Genomic DNA, 27,993 nt, shown 5'->3' with positions numbered 1-27,993 from the left:
TTGAAAAAATCTCTTGGTAATAGTCTTCTCTCGTCTCAAGATTTTCTTTTATAATAGAGAGATGTAATGCATAAACAAAATAGTTGTTTTACTACAAAAACTGTATTTACATAGTGAGTAACATAAGCATAGAGATGAAAAAAATATAACAAATCTAAGTGTCCCTCTAAGTGGACTCTATCTACAATGTGGGGTTGCTGGACCTGTTTTCTCACAAATACAGTAAAACACTACCTTCTCACCTCTTATTTAGCATTGACAATCTTTGCACTGTACACACTAATTTTCTGGCTTCCACCAGTGGAATCTCTGGCCACGACTCCATTTCTGTCAGATTTGTTGTTGTGCTATGTCCAGAGTGTCATGTTCAAATAGGAACAATGGTGAGTTTACCAACATAAAGAAAACAGTACTCCAAATTGTGAGCATTCATGAAAAGCAACTCAAAATTGCAATGAGATGACATTATTAAACTAACAATAAAATAATCACAATTATTTATATGATTTTAGAAATTAAAAAGTATTATAAATATAGATAAACACTAGAAAAATATAATGCATTCCTGAGGAGTACAGCTTTGGTACAGAAGCCCAAAACTCAATTTTCCTGTAGTTTAAAGCCCCATCTAACACTTAATGATAAAGATGTCCTTTCCGACAACGAGTAAAGGTCCATAAATAAATAATGCAAGGGATCTCTAATGATGCCCTCTAACTGACTGAATACCTTCATGGAAGCCATTCCCTGCTAATATTTGGCTACCCTTTCTTCCCCTATAAGAAATATCCTGGAAATTTTTATCCTATTAGAGTCACACATTATGTCAGTATTTGCCAAGATTCTGCTTTTTTTTCCTTTTCGAACAGAAATCAGATCTGTTTTTAGTCATCTGCAGAGATTGTAATGGTTTTTAGCTGTTTCGTTTTTTGTTTATTTTAGGGGAAAACTAATCAATAGATGTTACTGCTGCAAAGGTCTGAACACAAGCTCACAAGATCACTTGACAGTGATAGGCGCAGTCGAAACCAGAATACTCATCCTAAATCATTTGATTGTTAGATTTTTGCTTGAGTGTTAGTCTCTTTGGTAGATTTTTCTTTAATTCCTAAAAGGTCAAACATTTTTTAATGTGGACAACCATGAGGTTTCAGGTCATGTGGCACATGCAAGATTAAAGCAACCAAATGAAAGCCAGAAACTAATGACGCCTGGCAGAATGCCAAGCAGCTGGCCTGTGATGCTCTCATAAATTGTTTTCCCGATTTTCTCACCCAGCAGGTCTGTAGGCAGCCGTTTAAAAACATGGAGGGCCTCATCGATATCATCAAGCGGCATCACACGGTGTCCCAATCCAAGCAATCCAAAAGACCAGTACAACAAGCCTGATAGGTAAGGGGTGGCTCTCCAGCCACCAGTCGCCACAACAATGACACAGCCCACAACGCTGACCCAGTAATGAGACCCAAGGAAAAACCCTCAACCCCCCCGCTGTATCAAGTGTGGGGAACTTGGACACATAGTTACTACCTGTCCTTTCCTCCTGAAACCGATGGAGTTCGGCTGGGCCCATGGAGAAAGGTACTGTGCATTGGTTAGCCCCTTGTCTCTTTCCAATACAGGTGTGGCAGTTGTGAATGGTTATAAGGTCTCCGTTTTGTTCACATCCGATAGTAACATCTTCATTGTTACTCATTGATTAGTATTTAGGCTACCAAGTAGGAAAAGGGCTCCCAATTCTGTGGTATGGGACAACAAGACTGAGACTTCATTTCATGACCTCAAGCAGGTCCTTACATCAGCACCAGTATTGAGAGCACCAGAATTTTCTCTCCCTTTTCTTCTCCAGATGGACACTTCAGACACGGGCCTTGGGGCAGTGCTGAGCCAAAGCGTTGATTGTGCTGAACACCCCATTGTGTACATAAGCCGGAAACTGCTGGATCGGGAGACTAGGTATGCTGCGTTGGAGAGAGAAACCCTTGCAATTAAATAGCCAGTAATGCAGCTGAGGTACTACCTTCTGGGTCAATAATTCACCCTTTTTATGGACCATGCTGCCCTCCAGTGCATGGTCCTGGACAGGGAATCGAATCCTTGAGTCACAAGGTGGTTTTTGGACCTTCAGCCCTATCATTTTTCTGTAGTTTATCGGAGGGGTTCTCTTCAAGCCAATGCCCTCTCCCGTGTTCACGACCTCTTGGTTCAGACCGCCTGACCCAGTGGCTCTAGGCTGTCGGGGGTGGGGGGGCATGTCACAAACGTTTGCATGGGAAGTAGTCGTAGGGCTTAAGTGGAACTGAAACAGAGTGTGGGGTTAATTCATTCCTGCAGACCTCCAGAAGACAGACCCACTTAAATTTCTTCCCACTTCCAGCAGCATTGCACAACCCTGTTGACCTCACTTCCATCCGAAGACCCACCTCTTCCTTCCCCTCAACTATAATCTATGTTATGAATCAGTGCTTTGTGATTGCTCGCTTTTTGAGTTATCATTTTTTGCAAAAATGATACTATATGGGGTGGAATCCCCAGACTTTCATATTGTTACAATATATATATATATATATATATATATATATATATATATATATATATATATATATATATATATATATATATATATATATATAAGCACAATTTCTGTTTATTTCTTTGTATAGTTCAAGAAAGTTACTGCTCCTTCATTCTGTAATGCTAATTAGAAAAGCAGGGTCAGCTGCCACTGTAGGTGTATATTTAAAGTGAGAATAATAAAAGATTTAGGACTGATCACTGAGACACACCACATGTAATCTACATTATTGACATACAGTATAGTCACCAAGAGTTACAAAGAATTTTATCGCTCTTGTGCATGAAACCAGTTTAAAGCACTATGAGAAAGGTCAATCCAATATTGAAGTATCAGTGTTTATTCTTAAGTCTTTAATTACTTCCATACAATTACTACATCTTAAACTGAACTAATACTTTAAAAATAGAAATTTTATTACAAGTCCTCAAAAAGTTGTTTCTTAAGCAAAGGGTTTGGCTACTACAGTTTAAAGAATCTGGAAATATATAAAAGTTTGCTTAGCAATAAATTATAATTAGTGCACAATCGATTAAGCAGTCACTGTTATTTGAAGATGCGGTGAGCTGGCGCCCTGCCCAGGATTGGTTCCCTGCCTTGTGCCCTGTGTTGGCTGGGATTGGCTCCAGCAGACCCCCGTGACCCTGTGTTCGGATTCAGCGGGTTGGAAAATGGATGGATGGATGTTATTTGAAGAAGCCTGTTAGATTTAGATCATAGTGGACAATTTGAGTTGAGCAATTATTTTGCAAAGTTCAAGTACATTTATTTCAGTTTGGTACATTGAATGTGAGGAGGGTCAAAAAAGTCTCTATTTGAGGTCTATATTATAATGAATCTTTTCTGCCAAAGCATCATATTTATTTCTTGACAATGTGTTCTTCGAGTCCATGGCTGATTCTGCATATATATTGTCTTTAATACATTTTGGAGAAATAAAATGGTGTCACAGATTGGACTGATGTATTGTATCTAAAACTATGTAAGTTCTCAGAATTTCATAATGCACTGATGACTTAAATGATTCTCCATTTACTAATTCTCTGTATACTCTGCAGGGTACATACTGATGTAGTTTACCAAGCAACTGTGGCAGAGGTGGATACTTTAACACATATTTCTGGTGGTACTATGTGAATTGCGGCCATTAGCTTAGTATTAAAATTGCCCACCTATTTACAATTCCAGTTGAAGTAGAAAAAATACTGAATTCTGTCAAACTATTAATATGAGAAAATGTGATGGCAGACACTGCATCAAAATAATGTCTCCTAAAAGATGTGTGTTTGGTTTTAATCATAGATGTTATCCCAAAGAAAATACAGGTGGTGATCTGAAATGCCTGCATCTAGTATTTTAATTACATCACGTTTAATCCACTTCAATAATATTAAATTTAACATATCTGACTGAAGTCAAAGAAATAAACTCGGTTTATAAATTCCCTTGCTTTGCAGTCACATTGATTATATGAAAATTGAAATAACATACTATTAGAAAATTGTCATCGCTAGATATTATGACTGATAATACATTCTTAGAAAAATTAGGTACTATATTTTGGAGAATGTTAAATAATTGATATAAAAATAGGTGATACTCCTTTAATAATGATGGTAAGATATTCAAAAGCATAAAAAATACCAACGTTAGTATCGAAAAAATATAACCGGCTCAAGAAACTATTTTCCAATCCACCACCATTTGTGCCTTGACAAGTAGTACAGCTGTTCCATCACTCAATAAGTAATAAATCGATTTTCACCATTAATAATTCAATCACCAACATAAAACATCTTACAAGTTAAAGCTCCAAGATTAAGTAAATTCATTTTAAAGGTCTCAGAAAGAAACATAGAATTTGTTTCTTTTGGGTACATAGAGAGAGTGATAGAGAGAGGGCACAAGTGATCAAATCCACAAAATGAGTTTTCTTTACTTTTCTAATAAGCCTGAGTAGGAGACTTCTATGTCTAGCTAGAAAAGTTGACATGTAGACAATGATATGCCAAGTTTCATGGTTTGCAGACTCAGAATAGATGAATGAAATTGTATTTTAAGCACAAACTGCTCAGTTTGACACCTTTTGTGTACAGTCATTCTGAAAAATCTGCATATGTTCTCAAGGTGATCATTCAAAAATGTAATATAACCCCCATAAATGTATTAGTCTATATTTGCTTTCTACTTTGCTTTTAAAAACAAACAGGAGGCTAGAACTTGTAGTAAGAAGAGGTCGGTTACTTTGTAATTGGAGAAAAATCTGACTTGGCAAAAGCCACACTAATTCAGGGTTGTTCAAAAGAAATTTAATGATTTATTTCATGAGGTGGAAATGCAAAATAACAAGAACAGCTGGATCATATATTTAAAATAGTAAAATGTGTGGTTCATCATATATTTACATATGATTTACATTTACACCATATATTTAACATATTAAAACATGTTTAAATGTTTAAAGTCTAAGTATTCTTGATTACAACAGATAATTGTAATTTTTCACCCTGTGATAGAGATCCATAGAGAACAAGATACCTAGTAAATGATCAAAAATCAAAAATAACATCATATTCGTAACCAATAATACAATATCCTACATGATTATATTTGAAATGTGTCACCTTCTAGGAGTGGCTCTTACCCTAGGACCACTGATAAAGAATCAAATATCACAAATATTATCATATTCATAATCAGCAAACTTAAAATAACATTAAACAACTCTCCACATGACTATATTACCGATCCCCATCCAAATGCCTGCATTACCAATACCCATTTTTTTCAAAGTTTGGTGAAATGGACTTACATTCACCTCTCATACCTCATTAAGCTGTGAACCCCGGGGATCAGCTGATGTGGCATATACAACTTCCAAGTCCTTCTGATCATATTTGCTAAAGACATCTATTGGTTTACTCTTTATCATGACAATGAAAAAATCATGATCGAAAAATGGCCTAAACATTAGTTTTTTTCAGGTGTAGAGGGCCAAAAATAGGTGGGAGGACACCCTAAAAATCTTGACACCTTGCACAACTAGCCATCAATACAAGAGAAAGAGTATATCATAAAAACTGAAGTGATTTCACAACTTTAATAAGTAATTCTTATGAAGACAATAACTGCTTATCCTCTTCTCTTTCATTGACGAGGAATGAATAGAATCTTGTAGATCCGAGGAACATTTGCAAAGGAACTTGCACTTGGAGTGAGATCGATGTTCTTGGGGTCATCATTAGACCAAAATGTGAATTTCTGCAGTAGAGTGGTGAAAAACAGGAACAACTCCATCCGAGCCAGAGCCTCCCCTACGCAGATTCGCTTCCCTATACAAGAAAAAAAGTAACTTTAAAAACAAGTGGAATGAACGTTTCTTCAGCTGGCATAACGAAGAGATCCAATCTTAATTGTAATGTTCCCTATATGGAATATGAGGAGGATTTGTTCCTAAAGTTAAATTCACATTTTGTCTGCTAGCTGTATTCTTTTTTTCACCATGTCTGTTTTTATACTGTTGTTTTATAAGTGATTTCTGTGATACGGTACAGAAACTTTATTATTTCAACACAACTTACTAAACCATAAAAAAAAAAAATTGCTGAACTAGAAGCTGTGTGGAGAACAATGCGCAAGAGCAGTTCTGGACTGATGAGCATGTCCTACTCTGAAAGGCTAGGGGAGTTAAATCACTTTAATCTTTGGCAGAGAATGCTGCATACTGTTGAATATAATCTAGGTCTTCAAAATTCTGAAAAGCATTGATAAAAGTGAATGTAAAACAGTGACTTGTAGTGGAAATTAAGGAGAAGTGCATTTAAGGTAGAAATCAAGAAGCACTTCTTTGCACAAAGTGCTATTGGAATCAGGAACACAGTACTTAGTCATGGATTTGAAGCAGAAATATTGACACCTTTTAAAATACCTGGACAGTTAGGAATGAGCAAGCTTTGTGTGTATTGGGTGACTAACATACAGACTTCTGAAATCCATATTGATTGTATGACTCAAAAAAGCCCACATATCCAGTCAACATTAACTGCTTTAATATCTGCAACATTCAGTCTCAGAAAAGCAGCAAGGAATGCTGTCAACTATCCCCTCTCTGCTTAATGACATTACAGAGGGTGCTCTGGAGATCTGAAGAGATGCCGCAGCCACCCCACTGTCTTGATTTAGCTAAATGTGACCTTCACCTGTCCCCCAGTCTAAAGGTCTACCTACACGGGATATGCAATGTTAATAATGTCAAATCGGTTACAAAACAACAGATTCAAGATTCAAGACAAAACATTTCGAGCAGCTCAGAAAAAAATTAATGATGTTATGAACAGTGTATTTAGTGTTCACAGTGATTATGTGTGAAAATAAACTGGTATTTCTCTTAATAGCTCTGGCTCAGGTATGTCTGCACTGTCTATTTGGTAAAAAACTTTACATGTTATCACTTTTCAACCAATGATGAATGGAGGATATGTAACAAACAGTAAAATATAACAGTCTGCCACAGTACCAACACTTACAAAAAAGCAAATATGGGTAAAAAAGTTCAATTCTGTCAATGTGCCAATTTGGGTTAATAATAAATGCATAATCATTGGTAAAACACCACTTTTAATTATTGCACCAAAACCACTTGATGACAGATGTGTCTGTCCATAAAATCCCACATTGCACCAACATTTCAGGCAAACATGAAAATAAAATGTGATGTAATGGCAAATGTGCGACCATGGCTATAATGTTGCTGTCAGTCAATTTGCCAATATCAGCTAATTCCAAAATTTGTTTTTATGGTTGGAAAAAAGTCACTGTGCCAAACCTGGCTAACTGTACTACACATAGTGTGTCTGTGAGTGAGACATTTTGTCACTGTGTCTGTGTTGATCAAAGATAGCAAAGGTCACCAAAAAAACATACTATAAATACTTTCCTAGCTTACTCTGGTTTAATGGATAATTGATTTTAGTGACAGTATTAATGGAAACGTTTAGTTCAAACTGTTTGGCAATACAAACTGATTATATATGAAACTTATACAATAAGTTGTGCAATTTGACAGCTTCATAGGCCTTAAACTTAAGGGATAAGGGATCAGGTCATATTCACTAAGAAAATCATTCTCTAACATCAAACTGAGTTGTAGCAGTTGATGTTCTTGGCCAGTGATTTATACAATTAACCCTTGTTGTTGATACCAGGTGGCCATTAAAATGACAGAATAGAGTGTTCTTGTTAAATATATATATATAACAATCCATATATAGCATCAGTCACTGTTTCATGATCTTGAAAGCTTTTTGGACCATATTCATGAATTCCGTTCATTTATACAGTATATACATATACAGTATATACACTTGTGCTCCCTCTCCCAAAATATTTACATACAATAGAGGAAAGTTTTGACACAGAGCAACAAACTTTTCTGGAAATTTTACATTTTCATGGAAGCATTTATAACTAAATTGACAATTAGAAACAGAAACATAACTAAGGCTTTCTTGGTGTTTACTAAACTGCACTAAAATACACTTTCTTCTTTTCTCTTGAATGGAAATAAATTATAATTTGTTTTAATAGAATGCTTATGACATGCAGCAATGAATTTTCAGACCTTGAGATTCTTTAAGGAAAACTATAGTTGCGGAGCTCTTACCTGTAGAAAAGGGCATGAAAGCCGGATTCATTTTGAAGCCATCTTTCTCATCAAGAAAATGTCTGGGATTGAAGGTGTATGGCGTTTCCCACTGTGACTTGTCAAAGAGCACAGAGTGAAGCAAAGCTAACACTGGGGTTCCCTGAAAGAGTAAAACATTTCACTTTCTAACAGTCCATGCATACTGCAGTATTTCCTACGGCTGGACAACTCCCTAAAATTATTAACTAGGGCTTGATGACTAAAGTTGTCTAAGAAATTAATGTTGCTTAGTTAGAAAGGCTGTAACCTTGTAATAATTTAACTGCCCTATGCACTTTAATGTGACATGTGGACAGAAGAAGTTGCTGAGGTTTTACTTACTTGCTTTTTCTGTCCTTAGTTTGTACTTACTTAACTTTGATAACATGTATGCTATACCAGGCACTTAAATTATTAATGTTTAGCACTATAAAAATACTATCTTTCTGACATCAGTCCCATTACTCACCCTCCTGGACCCACCCTTCCTTTCTGGAACCTAAATGACTAGAAGTCTGGCCATTCTGAGCTCAGTTCAAAAACAGTATCCGCAACTTGTTACGTGTTTTTCCTTACTTTCTTATTTTAATAATACGGGGTCACCAGGGTGGTGCTCTAACACTTTAAAATTGTTTTGTCTCCTCTTTATAACATATATAGTCACATGCGTGCTCATGGGGGAGAGCTTAAAGGCTGTGGTTATTGTAGTTCCATGCCAATCCTGGGGTTGTGCTGTGTCCTAATGCCTTTTCTCTTCCTTCCTCTGCAGATAATTGACAGCTATAACACCACTGATGTTACTTCCATTGTCTATCCACCTGGACCTGCCTCTTCCTACCACAAGGACTTTAAGACCGTAAGATCCACCATCTTGGGTTCAGTTAATCTGAGAACTTTTTCTTTGTTTAACTTCAACTATATGGAGTCACCAAAATGGTTTCCTGACTCTTTATTGTGGTCTGTCTGATCTCTTACAATATAAGTATAGGTCATACATGTGAACCTGTCAACTATCCAACTTTCTGGCTTTGGCAAGGTAAGCAATTTCACCCCATGACGAGAGGGAGCGCAAACACTAAGTGTTATCTTTGCCTGCAGTAGCACTGAAGGGCTACCTAAAGGAAGATTCTTAGCTCCACTTTGCATTCTTAAGAAGAATCTGCTCCTTTTTGCACTGGTGCTATAAAATTAGGCATCAGACCTTGCACCAGTGATAGAGGAAGACAGAGCATCTGAATCTCAAGCCACAAGATCCTGTGACAAAACAAACCTAACAAGAGCCAATTTTTGTTTTTATTTTGCTCCATGCATGGCTGTATTTTATGTTGTTATTGAACCCAAACCTAAACTTTTAGTCTGCCTACATCGATTTTTAGGTAAACTAGGGGGTCTGACCCCTGCTCGCCAACCCCCGGGCAGGCACTACACACTAGCCACTTCGTGGCTCTGCCACTTGCATATGGAGAAGCGGATTGTTACATATGCATAATAGAACTAACTATTTTACATTACAGCAAGTAATTAACCATAGTAAAAAATAGTAACACCTAATAAATTCAAAGAAAATTATGTTTCATGTTGCATTAGAGGTATTTGTTGCGTTATACGTTTTCATTCTTTTTGGCTTTGAAATTAAAACACAAATACTTTTTAAACTAACACTTTTACTGTAGAACTTCATTAAAACAATATTCGGAATTATGTTTTCGTCAGTATCGCATTGAATTGTGATTCTGTGTTTGGGCTTACATCGTGACAATGCAATGTATAACTGCCCATGAATGACTATCGTTTCTTTCTCTCTAATAAATAAGCTGACTATTTCGAATGTTTGTCTCTGTGATTTGTTAATTGTCACAGCAAAAGCTATTCTAACGGGAAACTGTAAACATTTTAACACGAATGGCATATCAAGATCTTCTTTGGTATCTAATGTTATCCACGGAAGATGTACTACATTACCTTTTTTGTCGCCTGTTAAAATTTTACATGTCAGAATTGTTAGACCAATTTTGAATACAACTAATCTATCCTATTACATAGCCCATCACTCATACATAAATTACGCAATAATATTACGATACATCCTTCTTTCAACAGTAATTCAGCCGGTGGAAGACCGGACGGTGTTAACGGTTGTAGATATTCTATGGAATATTGTAAGTTGATGTTTTCATCTTCCGCAACATCACCACCAACTGTTTCAGCATAGTCTATTGATATGCATTTAACTAATTTGCCGTGTGATTGATAATTTTCGTGTTAATTCCTTTGACTTCATCGTTTCTATGTGCTAGGATTGCCCATGTACTGATTTCTTCTGTTAATAACCCTACTGGATGAAATTCTTCAATAAGATGTTGGACATAATAAGTCTTCTTTTATTGGGAACTTTAAGTGAGGAAAACGTAAGAATTTATAAGAGCTGAAAACACAGAAACTGTGTCTGACAAAAGCATTCACACAAATGAGAGGTGAGAGGACCGTGGGTGTAGGCCATTAAAAAAAATCTCTTGGCAATAGCCTCGTCTCGCAGGACTTGAAAAAATCCCTTGGTAATAGTCTTGTCTCGTCTCAAGATTTTCTTTTATAATAGAGAGATGTAATGCATAAACAAAATAGTTGTTTTACTACAAAAACTGTATTTACATAGTGAGTAACATAAGCATAGAGATGAAAAAAATATATCAAATCTAAGTGTCCCTCTAAGTGGACTCTATCTACAATGTGGGGTTGCTGGACCTGTTTTCTCACAAATACAGTAAAACACTACCTTCTCACCTCTTATTTAGCATTGACAATCTTTGCACTGTACACACTAATTTTCTGGCTTCCACCAGTGGAATCTCTGGCCACGACTCCATTTCTGTCAGATTTGTTGTTGTGCTATGTCCAGAGTGTCATGTTCAAATAGGAACAATGGTGAGTTTACCAACATAAAGAAAACAGTACTCCAAATTGTGAGCATTCATGAAAAGCAACTCAAAATTGCAATGAGATGACATTATTAAACTAACAATAAAATAATCACAATTATTTATATGATTTTAGAAATTAAAAAGTATTATAAATATAGATAAACACTAGAAAAATATAATGCATTCCTGAGGGGTACAGCTTTGGTACAGAAGCCCAAAACTCAATTTTCCTGTAGTTTAAAGCCCCATCTAACACTTAATGATAAAGATGTCCTTTCCGACAACGAGTAAAGGTCCATAAATAAATAATGCAAGGGATCTCTAATGATGCCCTCTAACTGACTGAATACCTTCATGGAAGCCATTCCCTGCTAATATTTGGCTACCCTTTCTTCCCCTATAAGAAATATCCTGGAAATTTTTATCCTATTAGAGTCACACATTATGTCAGTATTTGCCAAGATTCTGCTTTTTTTTCCTTTTCGAACAGAAATCAGATCTGTTTTTAGTCATCTGCAGAGATTGTAATGGTTTTTAGCTGTTTCGTTTTTTGTTTATTTTAGGGGAAAACTAATCAATAAATGTTACTGCTGCAAAGGTCTTAACACAAACTCGCAAGATCACTTGACAGTGATAGGCGCAGTTGAAACCAGAATACTCATCCTAAATCATTTGATTGTTAGATTTTTGCTTGAGTGTTAGTCTCTTTGGTAGATTTTTCTTTAATTGCTAAAAGGTCAAACATTTTTTAATGTGGACAACCATGAGGTTTCAGGTCATGTGGCACATGCAAGATTAAAGCAACCAAATGAAGTGGCTTTACTGAAGTAAATAGATATAGAAAATGATTCCTTGATGACATCAACAGAAAAAGTGATACAAATATAAACAAATGAAAATAACAATATAACAATGTATCAAAATAAAGGACACTATGAAGTAATTCATTTTATGTTCCTTATGGCATTTTATTCATCTGTCTGGCAGCATGGTGACCAGTTCTCCTTATCTTGTAAGGTGCTGTCCTTGTCTGGTACCACACTCTGTAAGTTTCAAGGTCTTGTTTTTACAGTATGTATAATTCTAGGTAATTTTTGCACTGCATTTTTAAATGTTTTCTCTGTTTTATGTTATTCATAAATTTTCTCAACATGCTTATTACAACTTATTGTTCAGTCTTAGATTCTGACACATTTATGTACAGATATACCAATAGCACTTTAGGTTTGAATTCCTTAAAAAAGATCACATATTTTGCTACAAGCAAAATAAAGGTGGGTAAATATAGGTGGGTTTTTCACCTGTGGGATGGTGTAGCCCCTGAAGACCGTGTCCTTAGTTGTTGCATGAGGCACATTCAAAGGAATAATATCAAGAAATCTTTGGATTTCATGGATCACAGCATCGGTGTAGGGCATCTTCTTGCGATCCTCCATGCGTGGGGGGCGCTCTTGACCAATCACATCATCTATTTCCATATGAACCTTTTCTGAAAGTGAATTAAAATACAGAGCTGTTTTAGCTCGAGAAGTCTCATGGATCCAATGACCTTGAAGTCCTCATGTTGCAATCCAGCCAAAAGGCCTTTCTATTTTTCATTTGAATAAGTCAAATATTTAGATGTTTAATTATATATTTCCATCCATCCACTTTCTAACCCAATTATACACTTCATGAGCTGTTGTAATTTAGACAGAAATGCAAACTTAAAGTGGGAACCAGCCCTGGATAAGTCATCAGTTCTTCTAAATGTGACACTTGTGGCGAGTGGCTGGGGGTGGTACCCAGCTGGGACGCCCAGGAGGATCGGAGGAGGGCTTACACCTCCTCCAGACCATGAGGGGGCGACCGCCGTAGTGGCTTTGGGAACCACGGGAACGGAACTTAGAAGCTCAACCCTATAGGGGCCCGTGGAGCCCTGGCCCTCAGCACTTCTGCCACACCCAGAAGTGCTGGGGGGAAGAAGATCAGGGACACCCGGAGTGCTTCCAGGTGCACAGTCGGTACTTCCGCCACATAACTGGAAGGGGTGGCAGGAGCTCATCAGGAGGCACCTGGAGCACGTCCGGGTGTGTATAAAAGGGGTCGCCTCCCTCCATTCAATGGCTGGAGTCGGGAGGAAGCAAGATGGAGCTCAGGAGGAGAGGAGTGGAGGTGGACCAGAGAAAGAGAGGCATTGTGAAAGACCTGGATTTTGGGGGAGTATTGGGGTTGTGTGCTGTCACTTTGTAAATATGGATCGTGTAAATAAACATGTGTTGGGTGAACCATAGGTGTCTGCCTGTCTGTGTCCGGGCCAGTTTCCACACAGTTTAGTTTGTACTTTCATATGCAATTCCCAGTATTCACCTCTTCGAAAGTTTTCATATTTTCTTGTTATATAAAATTGAAATACAGTGCATTTAATCTGGCTTTTTTGACACAATGATCAACAGAAAAATACTTTTTAATGTCAATATCAGACAGCCATACCACCTGCACTTCAGAACAGGTCATCCACCTGCATGTTCGGGCCCAGCCAGTACTTAGATGGGAGACTATCTATGAAAACATTGGGTCAGTACTGGAAGAGGTGTTGTTGAGGCCAGCAGGACGCACCAGCCCTGTGGTCTGAATGTGGATCCCAATGCTGTAGTGCAGTGACAGGAACACTGTGCTGTAAAAATGATGGTGTCTTTCAGATCAGACATAAAACTTAAGTCCTGACTCTGTGGTTATTAAAGACCACTGGGCATCTTTTGTAAAGAGCACGGTGTATCCCAAATGTCCAAGCTAAATTGTCCAACATGGACCCATCATTTCTAACCCCCTAATCATCCCCTGTTTCTAATTGGCTATCTCTCTCACCCCTTCACCGCCTAATAACTAATGTGTGGTGAGTGTACTGGCACAATAATGGCAGCCATCAAATCATTCATGTGGGTGCTACACATTGGTGGCGGTTGAAGTGTTTCTCCTCTGTCTAAGTGCTTTGAGCAGTGAGAATAATGTTGTATAAATGTAATTAAATATTAGTATTATTATTATTTTTTTTATTGATGTGAAAAACAGATCACTGCAAAGTGGTCTAAATGAATAATGAACATAAAACACAAAATGATGGATTACATAAGTATTCATCTATTTCAAGTCAGTATTTAGTAGATGCCCCTTTGGCAGTCATAACAGCCTTAAGTTAATGGGCACAGGTCTATTTCTTAATCAGGTTTGCACATCTGGACGCTGCAAATTTTCCCCTTCTTTCAAAAACTGCTCAATCTCTATCTGACTGCATGGGATTACAAGTGAACAGCTTTTATCAAGTTCAGCCCAGATTTTAACAACTGCTAACCTTACTATACATTACTGTAAATGTAGCAAGCAGAAAAAAATAAAAACACACATTCACACACATAAACACTTTTCTGTATACACCAGGTAAGTCTTTGGTCTTTTCGCAATATTACTGTAAAATAATTTTCCTGTCCCATCTAAGGATTGTGCTTTGTAAAGGTAAAATACAGTCTTATCAGATTTGAGGTTCCTACCCTGTATTTTGGGATACTTGATGAAAATTATCAGTCCAAAGGACAGAGTGGCAGTTGTTGAATCAATTCCAGCGACGAAAAGATTTTGTAGTGTTGTCATTAAGTTCTTAGAATTGAACTCTGTTGCTGGGTTGTTTCTTTCCTTTAAGAGAGAAAAAAGTTACCCATGAATTAACTTATGTTGAGGTACAACTCTTGTAAATATTTAAACAACTACAATATACACAGGGCTGTTCTCCTCAAACAATTTCTGCTATATATCCATTTGTAGGCTTTGACTCAAAATATATTTTTGACAGAGTTTACCCATTTTTAACAACACTTCTGTATGCTCCACAAAGACACTATGCACAAGTCCAGGTTTGGCGACAGGATGATACACTCCACTTTTAGATGATGTTCATCAAATACAGTGGATTCAGAAAGTATCCAGACCCCTGAGCTTTCTACACATTTTATTGTGTTGTAGATATCATTTTTAATTGTTGAATTTGCTACTTTCCCATCAATCTATACTCAATAGCTTTAAATGACTTAGTTCAAAAGATGTTTTCAGAAAGACTGTCAAATTAAAAAAAAACAAACTGAAATTTCTTCTTCATGCAACTTTTCAGACTCTTTGCTGTGGGACTTCAAATTCTGGTAAAATGCACCCTGTTTGTTATAAGTCTCCTTGAGATGTGTTGAGAACTTGATTTAATCGATTGGATATTAGTTTAGAAAGGCACACACCTCTGTATATGAGGTCCAACAATTTACACTGCACATTAGGACAAAAACCAAGATATGAAATCCAAGAAACTCTCTTCAGACTTCTGCAATCAAATTATGGGGTGGCATGGATCAGGGCAAGGGTATAAAATTATATCTAAAGCTTTGAGGGTTCCCAGGAGTCCAATGACATCAATTATTATATACTAAAAGAAACTTGTAACAATTTCTAGATTTAGCTGTCTGGCCAAAATGAATAACCAGAAAAGAAGGCCCTTGGTTATGAAGGTGACTAAGAAAGCTACGATCACTCCAATAGAACTTCAAAGGACCACTGCTGAGATGGAAAAACCAGTTGGAAGGACAACCATCTCAGAAGCACTCTTCAGTCAAAGATATTTGCATTTAAAGGACTCTGATAGTATGAGAAAAAAGATTGTCTTGTCTGATGAGACAAAATCTGAACTCTTTGGGCAGAACTGAAGGAATGATTCTCTGGAGGTCTCTGAAGAAAATGTATTCCAGAGTGTATGTGACCTCAGGTGGCAGCAGCAGCTCACCTCTTAGCACAGCAATGTTCTATAGCATATAGCCAAGACAATGCTGAAGTGGCTTTGGGACAAATCCCCGACTGTCCTTGAGTTGCCCAGCCAAAACCCAGACTTAAACCCAAATAAACATCTGTTGAGAGATCTGAAGATGTCAATTTATAGACACTTCCTATCCAATTTAATAGAGGTTGATGCAGGCTATCTGCCCGAATTAAGAAATGCCAGGATTATAGCGATTTACTTAAGAAAACACAAGATTGTAATTGCCACCAATTGGGCTTCTACGAAGTACTGAATTCAAGGTCTAAATATTCAAATGAATGAGAGATTTCAATGTTTGATTTCTAATAAATTTGCAAACTTTCTGAAAACATGTTTTTAGGTTGTCATTATAGGTTATGAAGTGTAGATTGATGGGCAAAAATGTCAAATGGGTCAGTTTAAAATTGAACCAACAGCACAATAAAGTGTGCAGAAATTAATAGGGTCTTAATACTTTTTAAATCCACATGTAGCTTAGGCTGCATATCTACTCATTGTTTGCAGCTAACCTCTAATTTCCATAAAAAGCATAAAAAAATGCAAAATAACACATTTACAATGTTTTCTCATTAAAGTATATGGTTTGTTGGGATATCTATAAAGACAAGCAAGTCAAATGGATCAATGGTCATTATTAAATTCATACATTAATTTTCTAATCTGCTTATCCGTTGAGGACTGAATGGTGAAAAATAAAAGAACAAACAATATACATTGGAGCTGCATATTTTTAGCAAATATATTTTTTATTATTTTATTGGTGTTTAATATCTTTAAATATCCATCCTACTATTTTCTGAACTTATTTATCCATTATTGTTTTAAGAGATTCAGCCTATCAGTTTAAAAGGGGATAGAACACCAATCCATTTCAGGGCTCGTTCACTCTAAATTTCCCGATCAAAACACCACATGTTAGACTGTTGGAAGAAATCGAGGTCTAGGAGAAAATACATGCATGGCTGCTTATGATGAGATATGTGCAGGAGAAAATCATTGTGATGGACAGCAGGCAGGGGCTGGTGTCCCAACCGGGACAGCGTATGATGCCTTACCTGTCCAGGAGACCACTGTAATGAATGGCTAAGAAGAATGGCCTGGTATTCCCTGCCTTAGCCAGAATATTAGCATATGCCATCTTGGAAGAGGGATAGACTGAAGAACCTTAACCGGCTGGGACTATTAGCTACCCCAACATGCTAGGTGGCAGCATCCCTGGGCTATGGAACTTGCATGGGCTTGCTGAGAGCTGTAGTCTCGTAGAGCAGCCCTGTTGGGTTCCATGGATGTTTCTAGAGGTTGCTGCAGGAATTTGTGATCTATTCTTTCTGGGGCTTCTGAGATAGAAGTGCTTCCTACTGGTAATACCCTGGCATCAAAAGTACTCCTGGGTATGAGATAAAAGAACCAATCTGCCTCATTCAGGTGACATTGGAGTTGGGTGTGAAGAATAGACAAAGATTAACTGTTAGAAGTGGAGCAGGAGAAGAAGAAAAGGAGGAGAACAAGAAAAAGAGAATTGTGTTTGTCATACTTTTGGAAACCTATTGAAGGTATTTGGACAAATAAACTATTAATTGAACTTGGAACTTGTGTCTGGTGTTTAGGGCTCTGTTGTGTACCTTACCGGTCACACTAGGCATGCCAAAAAGACTCCCTTTGAATGTAATAAGTATTTTTATTGTATTTCTTTTCACCATACACCTCAAGCCTTTTTTAATTAGTTATAAAATTAACTGTGTTACTCATCTAAGATAGGTTGAAATTTAAGTAATCAATATGGACCTCAGTGTTATTTGCACTGCACCATACAATGAATATGTCTTTTGGTATAGGATTGTCGCAAAACCAGTGTCAATGTTTGTGATGTGGCATCTGTTGGAATGACAAATGTAGTGCATTTTACTACCAAAAATATTTGTGATATACCATCTTTTGGAATGACAGAGACAGACAAACAGACAGATACAGGAGGATGAAGTACAGGTGCTGGTCATAAAATTAGAATATCATGACAAAGTTGATTTATTTCAGTAATTCCATTCAAAAAGTGAAAATTGTACATTAGATTCATTCATTACACACAGACTGATGTATTTCAAATGTTTATTTCTTTTAATGTTGATGATTATATCTGACAACTAATGAAAGTCCAAAATTCACTATCTCGGAAAATTAGAATATCAATTAAGACCAATGAAAAAAAAGATTTTTAGAAATGTTGGCCAACTGAAAGGTATGAACATGAAAAGTATGAGCATGTACAGCACTCAGTATTTAGTTGGGACTACTTTGGCCTGGAATACTGCAGCAATGCGGCGTGGCATGGAGTCGATCAGTCTGTGGCACTGCTCAGGTGTTATGAGAGCCCATGTTGCTCTGATAGTGGCCTTCAGCTCTTCTGAATTGTTGGGTCTGGCATATTGCATCTTCCTTTTCACAATACCCCATAGATTTTCTGTGGGGTTAAGGTGAGGCGAGTTTGCTGGCCAATCAAGAACAGGGATACCATGGTCCTTAAACCAGGTACTGGTAGCTTTGGCACTGTGTGCAGGTGCCAGGTCCTGTTGGAAAATGAAGTCTGCACCTCCATAAAGTTCGTCAGCAGCAGGAAGCATGAAGTGCTCTAAAACTTCCTGGTAGATGGCTGCGTTGACCTTGGACCTCAGAAAACACAATGGACCAACACCAGCAGATGACATGGCACCCCAAACCATCACTGACTGTGGAAACTTTACACTGGACCTCACGCAACGTGGATTCTGTGCCTCTCCTCTCTTCCTCCAGACTCTGGGACCTTGATTTCCAAAGGAAATGCTACATTTACTTTCATCAGAGAACATAACTTTGGACCACTCAGCAGCAGTCCAAAGGTGAGATGCTTCTGACGCTGTCTCTTGTTCAAGAGTGGCTTGACACAAGGAATGCGACAGCTGAAACCCATGTCTTGCATACGTCTGTGCGTGGTGGTTCTTGAAGCACTGACTCCAGCTGCAGTCCACTCTTTGTGAATCTCCCCCACATTTTTGAATGGGTTTTGTTTCCCAATCCTCTCCAGGGTGTGGTTATCCCTATTGCTTGCACACTTTTTTCTACTACATCTTGTCCTTCCCTTCGCCTCTCTATTAATGTGCTTGGACACAGAGCTCTGTGAACAGCCAGCCTCTTTAGCAATGACCTTTTGTGTCTTGCCCTCCTTGTGCAAGGTGTCAATGGTCGTCTTTTGGACAACTGTCAAGTCAGCAGTCTTCCCCATGATTGTGTAGCCTACAGAACTAGACTGAGACCATTTAAAGGCTTTTGCAGGTGTTTTGAGTTAATTAGCTGATTAGAGTGTGGCACCAGGTGTCTTCAATATTGAACCTTTTCACAATATTCTAATTTTCCGAGATACTGAATTTGGGACTTTCATTAGTTGTCAGTTAAAATCGTCAACATTAAAAGAGATAAACATCTGAAATACATCAGTCTGTGTGTAATGAATAAATCTAATATACAAGTTTCACTTTTTGAATGGAATTACTGAAATAAATCAACTTTGTCATGATATTCTAATTTTATGACCAGCACCTGTACATGTCAAGGTAGAAGTCAGTTTTAAAAGAAAATGATCTTCCTCCCCACATAACTCCATAAACTTTGCCAGATTGTTATAATGTATTACCTGCTCCATTTTGATGAGGAAACTGTCAATAAAATCCCGAGGGCTGTTGGTGTTTAGAGTCTCTTTGTGGTGGTCCACCATCATAGAAATAAATACCATTAATTCTTGCGTATTTTCATAAATAGTGCGGTGGGGTCCAGGTAGCATACTGAAGAGTCGTGGAAAGATGTTGTAGAGCTAAATGACGGAGAACATATTTCAGTGCATAGCTGCAAAAAATCAGCTTCAGTAAAGGCAGAAAGATAAAAAAAACTACCTGGGCCATAGGGACGCTGAGTTGAGGGACAAGGGTTTTCACCAGAGTCAGGAGATGAATAAACTGTTTATCGTCATAGTCAAACCGCCTTCCAAACACAATAGAACAAATGACATTGGACACGGCGCGGGTTAGGGTGTAGGTGGGATCAAAGGGAGAACCTGGTGGGAAGATCAAATCATAAGAGTTTTTCAAATACTTGTTTTATGTTGGTTTGCCTTATTGTTTTATCAAGCAATATTGTATTTATATTAGTTGAGGTTAGTCATTTATTAATACCAGTGCCACAGTGAATTCTAAGCCCTGGCCTGACAATGCTGGAAAGAACAACTAATTGAAAATAGGACTGACAAATCCATTTCAGAATGAACTGAAGACTCACATTATTCCACAGTATAGGCAATAGTCTTTTGAGAACATGTAGTGGAAAGCAAAAATTGGTTAAATCTAACATCCCCCAAACTATGCAACTCTTCAATTCCACCCATTGGGGTAAACATTAACATTATTCAAAGTTATTATCTGTTTTTACCTGCATTTTTATTACTCTTTAATTTAATATTGTTTTTGTATCAGTATCATCTATCTATCTATCTATCTATCTATCTATCTATCTATCTATCTATCTATCTATCTATCTATCTATCTATCTATCTATCTATCTATCTATCTATCTATCTATCTATCTATCTATCTATCTATCTATCTATCTATCTATCTATCTATCTATCTATCTATCTATCTATCTATCTAAATGTGTAACATTTTCACCTTCCTGCTCTGGCACTCTAATTGCCTAGAATTTCAGATATAAAGGAAAATAATAAACATTAAACTACAATAGCAGTTAATTCTGACAGTGTTGAAAGAGTTTTAGATTTGGGCCATTCTTTCATACATAATATTTTTTTTAACATAAAAGAGTATAAAACGGAAAATAAGGTCAACTTAGGACTCTACCACAACAAAACAGGTCTCCAATTGATTGGATACTGCATGCCATATCTTGACCCACTGTACTGTATTTTTGATTAAAATCAATCCTGTTGATTTGTCATCTTGCATTTTGTCAAATTTGTAATGTGTGTTTTACCTATTAACTTGTTTTTGTACTCAGAACCTGCACTTATTGAAGAATATTATACAAGAACTATTTGTTTTACTAAGAATTAATATGAGATGTTTTTAGTTGAATTCAGTTTTTGGAATTGTCTCTGCAATGTATTTTTAGTTTAGTTTTTATATTTTTATGTTCTAATATAACAACCATTTTGATAAAATGAGGCCCAATGTGGCGTTTCAATCACTATTCAACTAACTTTTTCCAATATATTTTCAAATTGAAAAAAAATCCCTAAATACTCCTTTCTACTAAACCGTAAGATAACTTATTCAGTGTTTTATTAGTTCCATATATGAATAAATAATTCCTAGGGATTTTGATAATTTTACTCATAACCAACTAAAACCTGTTTTTAAGGAATTTTAGTTAAAAATCTCATTTTAATGCAGAAGGCCACAGCCAGACTTCTACGCAGACTAACCTGGACCGCAGTCCTGGGCCCTGTGGTCTATAAGGGCCCCAAAATATACAAAAATGTATAAAAAAGTATTTGTTTTTTGTTTCCCAATGAAATATTAGTGCATATAGACTCGCTGAACGAGTCCCCTCTGCAGTTAGTATTGAGATAATTCTTTGACCATTAATTGCGCACTCCCCTTCATCCTCTAGTTTCAATAGAACTGTAGGTTGTCACTGAGGGTGGCTGTTGCTCTTTGGAACATTGGGGTGAGAACGGGCCATTCAAGCCAACAAAGCTCGACAGTCTTTTCCATTTAATTCTTCTAAAATAACATCATGTCTAGTTTTGCAAGTCCCTAAAGTCCTACTTTATACCACACTTCTTGGTCACTTATTCCATATGTCTATGGTTCTTTGTGTAAATAAAAACCTCCTAATGTTTGTGCAAACATTTACCATTAGCAAAGTTTCAACTGTGTCCCCATGTTCTTGATGAACTCATTCTTAAAGTAACAGTCTCAACCCACTAATTCCCTTCATAATTATAACACTTCAATCATGCCACCTCTTAATCTTCTTTAACTTAAACTGAAAAGTCTCTTTCAAAAGGCTCTTTAAATGTTTCCTCACAATTCATCCCCAGATGTGTTTGCTACAGCTGGAAAGCAGAATTCAGGCTTTCGAAACATAAAGTGCTTGAAGAAGAAAGTGATTTGTTGGGTTATAATAACTGACAACATGAAAGATTTTAGTTCTAATAATAGATAAGCAGACAAGGTGATGATTTTACACTACACATTGATTGTAATTCTACTTCTGAATGGGTGTCATGTAACAAGAGCGTTGGGCAACTTTTAGAGATGCTGTTAACTGATCTCCAGGGCACAAGACACATGTATAAGGTACAAATTGTCCTTTATAGAATTTGGATCTTTTCATAAATTACAGCATGGAAGAAACAATTGCAAATGATCCCAAAATATTTGTAAAGCAATGCACACATTGAAACTCAGTTCCAGAGTGCACATATGGTGAAACCTTAGCGTTAGAATATCAGAATACTAGAATGTGTCATCATGAGCCCATCTCTGATGCAGGACAACTGTTATTCTAGTCAATCTCTCTTTCTCTCTCCTATCTCATTTTTCTCACCGATCACTCAGGTATGCTCAGCGGGAGCTTAACTTCTAGTGAAAGTGGTCAATAAATGACTCCCATCTCAGCCACCTTCCATTGGCCTCTGCTGGGACACACTGAGCCCAACTCTCTTGTCCTGCTACTTCTGCTGTTGTCTGCAGGACCCCTGGAACACTCAATCGCTCTTCCTTTCAGCTCTTCAGCAGGAGCAATCTGGTCTACCCCCGGAACACCTCTACCTACAGTATGTTCCTCTGTGAGGCTTCCCCACCTTCAAAAAACACTGGCTACAACCCGATTCTGTTCTGTCTTGTCACTGATCTTCCTTCCTCAATTTCTTTCTATCTTTTTTCATATTCCTTTCTGTCCTACTCAGACCCCTTTATTTCTGTGGATGCTTTTATTAATAACCCATGGATTGTCATTGGGAAATAGCTGAGCTGATTTGTGCCCACACGTGAGTGAACAATCACTCAGTTTCTCCATTTAAAGAACTTTGCACTGCCATGGACCACTGACACTCTGCATCACACTACTGTGTATCTATTTTCTAGCTTGTTTTTATCCTTCAACCCTGGTACAACAGCAAGAAGCTGCAGGTCCTGTTGCTTTTTGTTTATAGTCATTGGGTTCTCCTTGTGTTTAAACCATACTAATGTTTAGTTATTTAAGAAATTTTCAATTTCAGTACCTCACTTTGAGTGATCATTACAACAGTTAGGTTAGGTTAGGTTTAGGTTAGGTTTCTTTATTTAGTCATGTTTACACAGTGCCCTCTTATTTTTCAAAAATGTGCATTTTGTGATTATGCTGTAATAATTAAATTCACCTTTATGTTTCTCAAAATCTGCAGCAAGATGCTTTGCCTCCTCCTGGATCCATTCTTCAATGCTCCTCTTCCCCATCCCAAAGTCACGCAGTGTAGCGAGAGAGAAGCGCCGAAGCTGTCTCCAGCGCTCACCATTACTGACGACCAAACCTACAAAAGCAAGAAAAATAGAAAATTTAAAAAAAAAAAGCAGTTGATCAAGCAGGAAATTATTTAATGGATAAAAATCTTCCCTACACTGAATGATTTTTGTGATTGCAGGATTTCATTTTTAATATGGATCTAAATCTGCTAATGTTAATATCTGTCTTTAAACTTCTGACATAGTCATATTTGTAATTTAGCAGTTAGATATAATTAGACATTGTAGTTTAAAAAATGTAGTAGGTAACAACAATGTGATCTTGTAAAATAATAGCAAGTGCTGTACTGGTCTCAACTTTGAGGAATTTTTGAATTTAAAGTTTATAACTATGCCACGCAGGTCAAAATCATATAAATCTTTGGAGTATGTTTGAAATTCTACAAAGAGTGCATTAAATAAAAATTTTCATCAGGGTGTACGAACAAAGGACTGATACATAATCATAAAATTATATTTTGATACTCATAGAGTTGCACTTGTGAGCAGTGTAAAAATGTGTATTAAGGTTTGTGAACTTACAACTTGGTCCACATGAACATGTTTATATTAAAAATATTTTAAAGCATAATTTAATTGTACTGTATCTGTCCATTGAAGATTCACAGCTTTTTAGGATTTTAATATTCCTTTGTCTATTTATGGCTACACTGTATAGAACACATCTAACATATTTTAGCTAGTTGTGATGAGCGGTACATGGTGCAGGGTGGCTTTTTAAATCACATCCCCATAAAGGTGCAGGACTCCAATTGGGTGTGGGTGTGCACAAGTGCATTTCGATCTGCGGTTAACTGAGGTGCAGGCTGATCGTCCCACACACACGTGCGAAGGCAGATTAGTCAGGCACCTCAATGGGGCTGCAGAAAGAGTGGCTCCTGCACCCAATTAGGCAGCACTGCTAAAAGGAACCTGCAAGTGATGGAAGGGGGATGAGAGGAAAAGGAACAAAAGAGAGCAGAGGTTAATGAATGGAGAAAGAAGGGCAGGAGTGAGAGAGTTGGTGCGAGACAAATGGAAGTAGGCCAACGGGAATGTGAGCCCTGGGAGTGGAGTGTGTAGCCGGAGCTCAAGGGGGTTGATAGTTGTTCCTGTTGACCATGAGAGCAGGAGCAACACAATAACTCCAGAAGGACTCCCCCTCAAGACTGGTGAGGGCAGTGGGTGTCAAGGGAGTGGATGTTCAGCGGCACACCATGGATGCCATGGAATGGGCAGCATGGACACGAGCAGCTCAGAAGGTTATCTGTGCCTGTTGATTGAATTGTCTCCATGCTGCGAGGTCCAAATAGTTTCAGCCAGAGAGTTGTCTGTTTTAAAGGGAAGCATCAGGGACTGTGATTTTTAAAGAAGAATTCTTTATTATTATTCTATTTATTGGATTTTAACCACTACCATCACTTGTTTTTATGGATTATTTATTTATTTTCTGGAGACTTTGACACACTGCACTTATTGAACACTGATAGTTTGTTTTTGGATTTTAATAAAAGCACTGATTCACTTTTGAACCTACCCTCTTAGCTGGATGTATGTATCCTCACCTGCTACGCTCATCTTGGTTACAGTATCTATGGTGGCGGGTTCAGGAGGCTCCCAAAAAGGATTGGAAGCATGGAGCCAACCTGTCACAACTGCAAACCAGGTAGATAGAATTTTTAATTGTTTAAAATTGAAACATTCTTATGTATTTTAAATTAAATTTGATTGAATTAAAACTGTGCTTTTGCTAAGTTACATTAAATCAAGTCTTTGTTTAAAATCTTCTGGCATATGATTATCTAGTACAGTATTTGGTAACTTTTCCATAAATTGATGATTTTTCAGTTGGGAAAAACAGTCTCTAATTTCTAGACAGAATTTACCCTTAGTCACCTTCCATCTTACCCCTCATAGTGTACCTGAACAAACCTATTTTAATTTAAGAGCTGACATCTGCCATATCAGTTATCTTTCTAACTTTTGAACACTTCTTTCATGTTTACCCTTGACCTTCTCTGCTTTAAAATGAAGAAATTCAATGTCTTCCCTTTTTCTAACCTTCTCTATTAATATTTTTTTTTTTATATTACACAGAGAAAAGCTATTGGAGTTTTCAGACGAAACCTCATTTTATATAATTTATAGTTTAAGAGAAACATCCATACAGGCTAATGAGTTATGTGTAGCTGAATGTCAAGACGATTTTTTTTAGAACATTAGAACACTCTAGACTAGATCAGGCCATTCAGACAAACAAAGCTTGCCAGTCCTACACAAATAATTCTTCTAAAATAACTTCAAGTCTAGTTTTGAAAGTCCCTAAACTCTCACTGTCTACCACACTACTTGGTTACTTATTCCATGTGTCTGTGGTTCTCTGTGTAAAGAAAAAATATTTGTGTAGTGAGACGTCTCACTACATTCATAATGGCTAACACAGTACAACACCCTAGTACTAATGTTTGTGTGAAATTTACCCTTAACAAGCCTCCAACTCTGTCCCTGTGTTCATGATGAACTCATTTTAAAGTCGCAGTCTCGATCCACTTGATTAATTCCTTTCATAATTCTAAACACTTCAATCATGTCTCTTTCTAGTCTTCTTTTGCTTAAACTGTATAGACTCAGCTCTTTTAATCTTTCTTCATAATTCATCCTCTGTAGCCCAGGAATCAGCCTAGTCCCTCGTTTCTGGACTTTTTCCAGAGCTGCCTGGAGACCAAAACTGCACACAGTACTCCAGATGAGACCTCAAAAGTGTGTTTTAAGCATAACCTCCTTGGACTGGAACTCCACACACTGTGATATGTAACTATATAACCTAACATTCTGTTAGCCTTCTTAATGGCTTCTGAAAACTATCTGGGAGTTTAAAGTGTTGAGTCCAGTATGACTCCTAAATCCTTCTCATAAGGTGTATTTTTGATTTTCAAATCTCCCATTGTGTATTCAAACCTAACATTTTTACTTCCTATCTGTAATGCTTTAGATTTACTTGCAATACAACTGTTGTAATGTTTTTAGTGCATACAAGAGTTATACAACTGGATATTTAAAAATTCAGACAGGAAAATTCAGGTAGATGTATGCAGTTCTGAAAAAAATCTCATCATAGAGCATTGCTTAGCATCTTGTTTGATAAGTCAGTTATTATTAAGATGAAAGAAATAAATAAAGTGATATATTCTAACAAATAATGTCAGCAGCTGTATAATTATTACTGAATATGTGAGAATCCATTACATACACTATATATATATATATATATATATATATATATATATATATATATATATATATATATATACGTATTAAAGGAGCGTCACTTTTATCCATCATACATTTTTGACAGGTGTTTGTCCCGCCCCCCTTGGCATTTCCGGTACTCACCGTATGCCACCTGAGTTAATTTGGGTGTTTCCCCGCGCTCTGATCTCTGCCTGTTGTCGGGTGCGCTGTTTGACCGGCATCGGGGCTTTTGTCAGTCGTGCGTATGGAAAATGGTCGGCTGCTCTTAGCCTTGATCCTAAACAACTGAGTCTGTTCATCTTTGTGATCCGAACCGGTCCTTCGGGGCCCCGGTAATGTGTCAAAAGGTAAGTCAGCGATTTTGGGCGAAGCAGGCATCCAGCTCCTGGCTGCGCACAGCGCCGGGTGCGTGTACAGAGAGTACAGCGTGCTTGAGTGAGCCTGCTCTTATCTGCTTACAGCGCCGGGGTGTGTACAGAGAGCTTGAGTGACAGACCCCTGCAAGATGACGGAAAAGAAAACTTTAGAGAGACTCTATTACACACCCAAGGAGCCTGGCAGTGCATCCCAAACACGTCCACAGCATACCGTTACCTTGACAGCAATGTAAAACCATGCCCTTTATAAAGCAAGGCATAAAGTAGATACCAAAGTGATTTTAAACAAGTTTTATTGAATGAATCAAAAAGATACCAAAAAAGTGCCTTAAACAATTTTTATTGAAGCAAAATTCCAAACATAGCAAAACAACATGTTGTCTTCACTTTCCGGGTTACACACTGTTATAGATTAATTGCTTAAAAGTCTGAATAAAATCAGGTTAAACAGTTGTAAAATAGTCACACAAGCTTGTTTGAATACAGATTAGCAATTCAATTTAAAAAGAAGCGAAAATACAAGAATTGTATACACTGTTGAAAACACAAATCAAATTGCAAACCATGTCCCAACCCATCAGTGAGCCGGTAATACATCTAAATAAAATGTTTAAGCCCCCAGACAGACAGATATACTTTATTAATCCCCAGCAAGAACGCTCGACTGGCTCCAGCAACACGGGTAAACGGCCTGCAGCAAGCGGCGATGCCGCGACGGACCGTCGAGAACGCTCGACTGGCCCCAGCGACACTGGTAAGCGGTCGGTTAAAACCATGCAAAGCGGCGGTCTCAGCCAGCCAGCAATCGCTCGGTCAGAAGAATGGTTA

At 37.4% G+C, this 27,993-nt stretch overlaps 1 protein-coding gene across 4 annotated transcripts in view; it reads right to left on the bottom strand.

Annotated features, from left to right (window-relative positions):
* LOC114648037 (cytochrome P450 2G1-like) overlaps nt 1-27,993 on the bottom strand; it is a 56,794-nt gene that overhangs the window by 5,815 nt on the left and 22,986 nt on the right. Inside the window, exons 3-9 of one of the 4 annotated variants that reach the window (XR_007933417.1) lie at nt 23,416-23,565; nt 19,928-20,088; nt 19,672-19,848; nt 14,704-14,845; nt 12,478-12,665; nt 8,238-8,379; nt 5,403-5,907 (exon numbers count right to left, since the gene is read on the bottom strand). Coding sequence is in view for 3 of the 4 variants with exons in the window: in XM_028796827.2 (XP_028652660.1) it covers nt 5,723-5,907; nt 8,238-8,379; nt 12,478-12,665; nt 14,704-14,845; nt 19,672-19,848; nt 19,928-20,088; nt 23,416-23,565 (1,145 nt within the window). In the remaining variant the exon portion in view is untranslated. Of the gene's footprint in view, nt 1-4,862; nt 5,908-8,237; nt 8,380-12,477; nt 12,666-14,703; nt 14,846-19,671; nt 19,849-19,927; nt 20,089-23,415; nt 23,566-27,993 lie in introns of those variants that run through there. The other 3 variants (XM_028796827.2, XM_051918728.1, XM_051918722.1) reach the window with 3 other exon arrangements.

This window comes from Erpetoichthys calabaricus, chromosome 1, assembly GCF_900747795.2.
Source record: "Erpetoichthys calabaricus chromosome 1, fErpCal1.3, whole genome shotgun sequence".
NCBI classification, from domain to species: domain Eukaryota; kingdom Metazoa; phylum Chordata; class Cladistia; order Polypteriformes; family Polypteridae; genus Erpetoichthys; species Erpetoichthys calabaricus.
The sequence above is the reverse complement of the archived record's forward strand: the minus strand, read 5'-3'. Positions and strand labels throughout refer to the sequence as shown.